Here is a 9,621-nt window from a genome sequence, read left to right on the forward strand (position 1 = left end):
GGCAGGACCCAATCTACCAGCTGAGATCAGCATTCCCTGGCACTCTGCCAACTGGCAGCACTGCAGGAGAGAAAAAGAGAGAGAAGGGTGGGGGGGAGCGAATGAAAGAAAATTAGTGAATAATAGACGGCGGGAGGGGTGCGAGAGAATGAGAGGGGGATGGGAGAGAAGTATGAATCAGGAAGAGAAAGAAAGAAAGACAGACAGAGGGGGGAAAAGAAGATGGGGAGAGAAAGAACAATAATGGTGGATTAAGAAAAGGGGGCTGTGTGTGTGTGTTGTGTGTGTGTGTGTGCACGAGTGTGATTGATATGGTGTGATATCCCTGTGAGTCATAAGCTGAGCTAAAATGTCAACTGGCTACATGAGAATCTCTTTGTCATCCAGCCTCAGTGACACACACATACACACACATACACACACATACACACACAGACACACACATGCACATATCCAACGGATCGCATAAACACACATATATGATCAAAGCTCCACGCGAACGACAAACAAACATGACACACCTGCGAACACAGATGTTCCATTGTTTCGCCGCAGTGATTAATGACCTTTTGTTATTTTTATTTATTTATTTTTTGTTGTTGTTGTGGGCGCCTTTTGCCGCTTCTCAACTTCACCAAAATCATGGGCGAAAGAACAAAAAAAATACGAAAGAGAAGAAAAGGAAAAGCAGCCCGAATGTGCATAAATCCAGTCAAACTGCTGCGCACTCCAAATATTTGGGGTGTGTGTGTGTGAGTGCGCCTGCCAAAACCCTTGTGCGTTCAATATGCTGTATATCACAGTTTTATGTTTTAGCTGACTGTGTTAGCTGGGGTTTGCAGTGCCGTCAACACAATGATAAAATATGCTTACATTTTTAAATTGCCTAAACAAGTAGTCATGACTAAGCAAAGTTAGGACGAACGTAACCACACCCGAACAGCAGATTTAACTAACACTGTTCAGATGAAGAACATGCATGCAGGTCTGTGTGTGTGTGTCCCTGGTTTTGTTACGTTTAAGAATCTTTTCTGGTTCAATCACCTACTTTGTTAGGACTTGTAGTTCATATGGGGAACYAAAGACTGACCTTTGAACAGGTAAACGTCACTTTTGAGCTACAGTTAGGTTTAGGACTAAGGTATGATTTGCATGTCTGCAGGGTTAGGGTTAGGCTACAGAAAGAAATGGAAGGTATTTTAATGTCCCAATATAGATAGAAAGTTGGATTTGTGTGTGTTTGTGTCTACCTGTTATTTATTTATTTATTTATTTATTTATTTATTTATTTATTTATTTATTTATTTATTTATTTTACCTTTTTAGGACCATTTTTGGTACAAACATCTACCTCGTCAGGACCAATAGTAATTTTGAGGACCATAGACTGGGCATAATCTGGTTAAACTCCCATTGGGGGTTAGGTTTACAATAAGAACCAGGGTTAAGCTACAGAAATGAATGGAAGTCAAAACACAGTCCCAATAAGGATAGAAATGCAAACTTGTGTGTGTGTGTGTGTGTGTGTGTGTGTGTGTGTGTGTGTGTGTGTGTGTGTGTGTGTGTGTGTGTGTGTGTGTGTGTGTGTGTGTGTGTGTGTGTGTGTGTGTGTATACAGTCCTTATTTAAGCAAAAATGCTGCTACTGTATGAGTGTACAGGAAGGGCGTGTGGGGAAGTCAAAACATTGCGCGCCCATCCTGTTTAGAAAAGTCCATGTCCTGCAGTGGTGCCCTTAGCTTCTAAAAACACACACACACACACACACACACACACACGCCGACGAGCAGTCACACACCGGATAATCATCCCATATGTGCTAACAGTATGCCTGAGTGTATCGTGAACGATCGTAGGAGGCAGAACAGGTGCACACCTGTTACGCGTCGGAGTGCACGCGCCCGTCCGCCCACACAGGCTGTGGAGTAAATGAAGATCAAATGAAGAGTCTCTTTTATGTACATACATTAAAACACGTGCCGAATCCTGTATATGGATGTCATCGTTATGTAAAAAAAAAAAAAAAGGGTGATGGAACACATTCAAAGTGTTTAAACCTTAATTGCTCTTAATCCTGTTTAGCTAAAAACCTGCCACCTCCGGTTCGTCTCTCGGTTTGTCAAAAGGATTGTCTCTTACATTTAAAGGGATTGTGCTGAAATGTTCAGGCAGCCAAAATACACGCATCTTTTTTTTTCAGCTGGACAGAACTCTTTTCTTTTTCTTTGAGACACTGATGTTTAATCACATTTTAAACATTAGGTTTATTTGCTATTTTTTTATTCCCAGGAATTTCTAGGAGGAGGCTACCTCAGACATTTATCCCCCCTCAACCGAGACACTAAAGGATGGCATAACTTCACACACACTGCTGGTAATTGTGTACTCCTTCTGTACAGATATTAACACATACGGCTTAATGTTCCTGGAATATGTGTTGCTTTGAGTAAAAAAAGATCAGCTTGAGCATATTTAACTTTTTATTGCCTGTCCCAAAGGTGAAATGGACATAATGTTTTGTCAGWGGCTGAGTGTGTTCATGTATATGTTCTCACTAGGAATGCTCATTTTTTTTATAGAATTGAACTACTGTATGTGCATGGAAAATGCATACTTCAGTCCTTTAACTTTTACAGTCAAMCCARTTCAAGATRGCTGCCACATCTAGTTTACCGAAAAGGGCTGTAATCGATCAATTTTACAGATATTCATCTGAAATTTATTGTGTTAGTCACTGTTAGTCATGCTCTAAGTACTACACATTTCACAGCGTTGTTGCATAACTTTGGCATTAACTGTTGGTGTCAATCTTGTTAGTTATACAAAAATTGATCACACTGATACAGATTTACAGTCCACAGACTGTAGTTTTAATTTAGAAAATTTTACCTTCCTAAATCTTTTTTAAGTCATCAGCCATTATCTGCCTATCTTCTGTTTTTCCTTTACAGAGGATGGATTCTCCACCAGAGTGTGTGTTGGCCCTTTCCTGTGAGCATCCCCAGTCCCCCCCAACATTGCCCTCTCTGGACCACAGTCCCCAAACCTCCTCTCCTCTACCTGACAGCCCTGTCATCTTGCCGATCCACAGCCCCGAACCCTCCCCGCGAAGCCCCAACACAACGCCGTACTACCCCCTCTCTCCCTTCCCCCTCCAAGAGGACAATAACAACAACTGCCTCGATGTTGACAGAGAAGATTGTGAAGAGGAGCTGGATGGAGTACCTCCGTCTCCGACACCTGCGGTGGCTTTGTTTCCGGGGGGTGGGGGTCAAGAAGCTGGACACAGCCCTGGTTTTGACTCCTCCCCACCAGACACACCCTCAGCTCCATTTCTTGGGTACGGTGCCCTGGAGCTGGCCCTGTCCTCTGGGCCAACTGGAAACTGCGGCGATGAGTTAGACCTCCAGCTGTTCCAAAAAGAAACGGTCACCAGAGCCGTACCTGGAGTTGGAGGGGCCTTGTCCGGGCCTGCGCTCAAGTTTCCCTGTCATGTTTGCGGGAAGAGATTCAGATTTCAAAGTATTTTGTCTCTTCACGCTCGAGCTCACAGTCTGGACCGAGAGCGCAGAGCTTCTTCCCTATACCGGACCAGACCTTCCTCATCGCCCCTCAAGCATCATCTTAAATTTCAACAAAACCACAAAGACTTCATACCGAATCACAGAAGTCACGCCAACCAGCGTCTACTGCCAAGAACTCTCATCCAGCACCTCACAGAAAAAGAGGATATTAATGGTGAGGACAAAGGTTTAGATGACCAGAACCCAAACTTTTTACTGGATGACAGTACACCCTTGACCCCTCCACTGACAGAGGACCCTGTGCCTGTGATCTCTCCTTACTCTGCTTCAGGCGAGGGCTCATCTCTTTCCACAGCACCCACGTTTCGCTGCCACGCCTGCAAGGGAAAGTTTCGCACAGCTTCAGAGCTGGCCCGTCACGTCCGTATTCTCCACAACCCGTATAAATGCACCCTTTGTCCTTTTTCTGCTAGCCAAGAAGAGAGTCTGGCGAGCCACTTGCAGGAGTGCCACCCGTCCCCGGAGGTGCCTGCTTTGACAACAGCCTACAACTGTAGAACCATCATTGACACGCCGGTGTCCACCCCGACAAATACCCCAGCAACAACCCCGAGCAACTCGCAGTTGACTTCAGCTGCGTCCTCCTCACTGCCGGCCTTCCGCTGCGACACATGTGGCCAGAGGTTCACCCAGTCTTGGTTCCTGAAAGGACACATGCGAAAACACAAGGATTCTTTAGACCACAAGTGCCAGGTGTGTGGCCGTGGCTTCAAAGAGCCTTGGTTCTTGAAAAACCACATGAAAGTTCATCTCAACAAGCTTGGTCTGAAGGCTGGATTGGGAACCGCCGGGGTGCTTGGAGGTCTTGAGGATCAGTCCAAAGGCTCTGCTAGCAGTCAGTCTCTCAACACTCTCTACTCAAGCCTCTTTCTGGCTCAACGAGGGGGTGGAGTCAGAGGTAGACAAGGAAGGTCTGCTAAGGACACTAGAGGTAATACGGAGATGAACTTAAACAAGTCAGCCGTCCTGGGATATCTTGGCTTGCCTAGTGATGGCAGTGGTGCCAGCTGCATGGAGAGACTTCAAGCCGTGGCTCAGGTGGCAGAGATGGGAAATAGTGGCAGCAGTGTACGCAACTCAGCAGGGGGAGATCCAGCTAGTGGAGGAGGAACCAGCAGAGAAAGCACGAGAGAAACCCCAGCAACTATTTCAGATGGAGGGGACCAAGCAACCTGGTGGCAGCTTGTTGCTCGAAGCCTGGCAGTGGCTCAGCAACAGCAGCAGCAGAGGCCCCAGCAGCGAGGCCAGCGATCTCAAGGTCGAAGTTCAGCCGTCGCAGAGGCAGACCAGGGCAGGGCCTACCGCTCCAGCCTGGATCTGAGAGGGGAAATGGGAGGGCCGTGGGAATGCCCAGACTGTGGAAAGCTGTTCCGCAGCCTGCAGCAGGTGGTGGTTCATGCTCGCGTTCATGCTCAGAGGTCACAGAAAGGAGGCAGCAGCGAAGAGGAGGGGACTGGTAGTCGCAGAGCAGCGGGGCTTGGAAGAGGAGGTGAAGCGAGACCGGAACCCCAGCTCCATCGTGGCGGATCCCAACAAACGGGAGATGTGAGACAGGAATCAAAAGTGAACAGTGGTGGATCACCCCAAGCAGGAGCAGYCACTGGGTTTCACTCTGTCATTTCCAACTTCAAAGGTACCACAGCTTCCTTTTCGCTGTTTTCTTCTCTGCGTTTTGTTTACTTACATGTAATGATATTATTTCCTGGGCATATTTTGTCACTATTGTGCTCTTGTATGTAGAGGCTCTATTGGGGCACCAACTGTTACTGTATGTTTACATTTTGATCCTTTATCCTCCACTATTAGGTGAAAACGGCTTCTCGGCAGTCTCCTCCTTACACTCTGTTCCCAGCAGGGAGCGAGTGCGTGGCAGAGGGATAAAAGACTGCCCCTACTGTGGCAAAGCCTTCCGCTCTTCACAYCATCTCAAAGTGCACCTGAGAGTTCACACAGGTGAGACACTGCTGTGACTTTATCAAGCCTTGTTTTGCTATCTCAACCTTTAAAAAAATCCCTGGAAAGATTTCATCCAGCATTGWCGCTTTTGCAGAACTAACTCTTTACTTGTTTTATTTAATTTTTTTTCCTACATTCACTCCTGAGAGCAGGCCAGCGCTAATCATAGCTCTCCACTGCAGGCAACTGAGCAGCTCCACTGGAGCACTACCTGCTTAAGTGCAGAGCTCAAGTTTATATTAACAATGGTTTCTTGAGGGAGAAATCAAGTCACGCCGGGGATTTATAACTAGGAAAGAGCTAACTTTTTCTGGGCTGTAGCATCTCTCCTTCAAATCAAGGTCAAGAAAAATATTTTCATCCTCGCCTTTTAAACAATGCCAGTTTTCTCCAATTTAACACGCACAACTCCAAACTGTTCAAACAATTAAAGTGTTAAAGAAACTGGGTCAAATTAGAGTTCAGTTCTTCTGAACTATAAGACTTCTAAGTCTCCCCATAAAGACATTTTATGTGTTGAAGCTGTAAAACATTGGTTTTTTGACATTTTTGTGAAGATGTCGCCTTTCAAGCCAGAGTTTTAGCCTAAGATCATCCCGATGTTGTAGTTGTTATGGTCGAACATTAAAAATATCATTATACGCAATACTGCAAGATGTCATGCTCAGAATAAACAAGTGTGTTGTGAATAACATCCACCCACTGCCACGTCAAAGTTTAGATKAATATCTGTAAAATTTATTGACTTACAGCCATTTGTGCATTGGCTAATGTCGATAAGCTGTGCTGATTATCTTGATTTGGATTCACTCCAAAAGTTAAACAGTTATAGATGTCCATTGAGTGATTATTTCTTGGAAGTTGCAGTAAAATCTGCACAGAGGCTTGTGAGATATTTTTGCTAACAGACAAACAAGGTTGACTCCCAACAACTAATGGTGAAATTTTAARCACATATCTTGCACAATGAGTAACACTTATAGTATATGTTGTGAATGACTCTTTACAGTTCCACTAAACTATTGCTCTGTTTTTGGTTAAACTGGCTGAATTATAGTTGTTTCTGTGTTCTCTAAATTCTGTTCCCTGTGGGGACTATTCTAAAACAGATTGACTCCAGATGTTAATGAGTGGAAGAGGTAGATCCAGTCATTATTTTCTAAAAGATTCATTAAAATCTGTTCATGAGATATTTTGCTAACAGACRGAGTTGAGTCAAAACTTGAATCAAAGATCTTGAGGACTATTTTAGCACACAGAATATGGTTTGGGGATCAGTCTCGACATTATCACACCAAACTTAAGCTCGGTGTTGGTCAAAGTGACTGGGCTGAGGCTGTTTTTGTGTTTTTAAAGGTCACTTGGCTGTGGCGGACATCTTGAATCAGGTTGACTCTAAAAGTGAATCAGTTGTAGCCGAAGAACCTCCATTCATTATTCATCTGTAGCTTATGTGTCGTGTCACATTGCCTCCTTTTTTATGATTAGATTTATTTTCATTTTAGTCGTCTGTGGTCAGGCATTAAAGCTAGATGATGATTAAATTGTAACCCTCACATTTGAATATCATCACCATATGTTCCCTGGAAAAAAATATCCCATCTTTACTTTATTCCTGCATCTGTTAGCTCAACTTTAATGTGTACTCAGATATTCTAAAKATGTAATAAGTATCTCTTACAGGTTTCATATGTGGCACATTCCTGTAGTTGGAATGCAGCTTCATCCTCTGTCTTTCTCAGTGTTGTTTAATCAGYAATGTAATGCTGCCATCTTCCTTAAAATAATGTAACTACAGCTGTTGTGTCTCACTGCTGAAGAGACTGGATACAGCTGCAGTTGGATGTTTACTCATTATGAGCTTAAATGTCATTTTAAATATTGGGTTTATAATGACTTATTTGATCCATTTTTTTTCCAGGGTGGAATGATTATACAAGCTTGACAAGGCCTATTAATTAATTAGCTTTGGTGATTGTGATTGATTGCTGCTGTTAGTTTCTCTTTGCCGGAACAAAAAGTTTGACAGTACTCTTTGGATTGATCAGTATTTAGAACAATGCAACTCAGTGAAGATTTTAAAAACTAGATACCGCATAGCGGTAACATAATGACCCCCACACACACAAATGCACCAGAACTCAGACGTCTTTATTCCTAATAAATGTCATGCTACTAGATGCATCCCAAAATGGTAGTGGTTTGGGTTGCGGTCTTTTATTTTTGGAGGGGTGGGGGGTTAACCTGATGGATAGCCCCTCATCAGAGCTAAACAAAAGAAGAAATCTGAAGCTCCTATGTTTAGTAGTTTTTGAGCAATAACCATTTTTGTATGTCCAGATACACCTTTTTCAGATAAATTTGGGGTCCGGGTGGGCACTGATTAGTGGGCCTGATGGATAGAGCTTCATCAGAGCTAAACAACAAAAGAAATCTGAAGCTCCTATGTTTAATAGTTTTTGAGCTATAACCATAACCCTTTTTCAGAGAAATTGGGGGCCCGGGCAGGGGTGAGTGGGCACTGATTGGTGGGCCTGATGGATAGAGCTAAACAACCAAAAAAATCTTAAGCTCCTATGTTGAACAGTTTCTGAGTTATAAGCATTTTTGCATGTCCAGACACCCCTTTTTCAGAAAATTGGGGGTCTGTTGTCCGGGTGGGCACTGATTAGTGGGCCTGATGGATAGAGCTTCATCAGAGCTAAACAACAAAAGAAATCTGAAGCTCCTATGTTTAATAGTTTTTGAGCTATAACCATAACCCTTTTTCAGAGAAATTGGGGGCCCGGGCAGGGGTGAGTGGGCACTGATTGGTGGGCCTGATGGATAGAGCTAAACAACMAAAAAAATCTTAAGCTCCTATGTTGAACAGTTTCTGAGTTATAAGCATTTTTGCATGTCCAGACACCCCCACTTTGAAAGGAGCCCCCTCCTCAAATATGGGGTCTATCATAAAACCGTTGGCTGGCGCAGTGTAAGTCAGACTCATCTACAGTCCTGCCAAATTTCATGTTGATCGGTGCAGCCGTTTTTGTGCTATGGCTGACCAAAAACCACAATAAATAAATAAATAAACAGTATGAAAACAATATGACTCCCGCTTACGCTTCGCGTGCGGAGGTCATAATAATTGTAGATTTATACAAGCTATGGAGCCATTTCTAAACAACTTCAGCTTCCAAGATCATCATTTCAAACAAATATATTTAAGTGTAAATTATTCAGATGTGTTGGGATCTGGAAGAAGAACTCAACTGTCACCATCAGAGGGAAGGCAGCTGGTTAGGATGCTCAGAGACCAGGCTCAAGAACTGCCATGAACCGAGAAGAAAATTGGCTCATTTATATCAAAATGTCCAGAAGAGGAAAAGGAGGACAACACTGAAAGTGTTGAAGGTTTTGTAGTGGAGTAATAGATTCGGTTATAGGAGCTTTACTGTCAGAAGATACAAAGATTGCATAATTAGGCTACAATGACAAAAACAAAGCAAATTTGTGGTCCATGCTTAGGCCAGCACCACATTAACCACACCACAACTGGGCCAGTGGTGGCATGCAATCTTAAAAATGGCATTATCATTGCTAGACTTGGCCCACGTCTGATTGGCAAACCACTTGGCATGCCAGGAGAGCCAGCTTTACACCAGATCTGGCTCACACCTGTCTGCTGTGTGGGCTGTACCAACTGTCAGGCATAGTGGTGAGAGCTTCATGCTGTGGTACTGGAGACATAAAGTGGATAGAATAGTGAAGGAGGAGGACAACCTTTAACTTTTGTTCTCAAACCAGCAACTAGACAGCTAAATTTGGATCCAGTCGGGTGTCCCAAGACAATGATGTCAGACACCCAACAGAACATAAAGCTTCTGGAACCCTGACATCAACCCTGTAGAGTATGATTAAAAGTCAGATTTGTGTCTGGAAACCAACCAGTTTTTATGAATTCTACCAATTCTTCAAAAAAAAGTAGTCAAATACTCAGAACTTCTGTTGACCAGCAGCATGTTGATGGATACAGAAATCATGTAGATGAGGTGCAACTAGCTGATGGACATTTAACTAGATATTAGCGTGTGTGGATG

General features: G+C 43.6%; 1 protein-coding gene across 1 annotated transcript in view; it reads left to right on the top strand.

Annotated features, from left to right (window-relative positions):
• znf219 (zinc finger protein 219) overlaps window positions 1–9,621 on the top strand; it is a 31,212-nt gene that overhangs the window by 15,273 nt on the left and 6,318 nt on the right. Inside the window, exons 2-4 of the mRNA XM_014022676.1 lie at window positions 2,289–2,373; window positions 2,951–5,216; window positions 5,390–5,536. Coding sequence (XP_013878130.1) covers window positions 2,954–5,216; window positions 5,390–5,536 — 2,410 coding nt within the window. The 5' untranslated portion in view covers window positions 2,289–2,373; window positions 2,951–2,953. The remainder of the gene's footprint in view (window positions 1–2,288; window positions 2,374–2,950; window positions 5,217–5,389; window positions 5,537–9,621) is intronic.

This window comes from Austrofundulus limnaeus, unplaced genomic scaffold (assembly GCF_001266775.1).
Source record: "Austrofundulus limnaeus strain Quisiro unplaced genomic scaffold, Austrofundulus_limnaeus-1.0 Scaffold338, whole genome shotgun sequence".
Taxonomy (NCBI): Eukaryota; Metazoa; Chordata; class Actinopteri; order Cyprinodontiformes; family Rivulidae; genus Austrofundulus; species Austrofundulus limnaeus.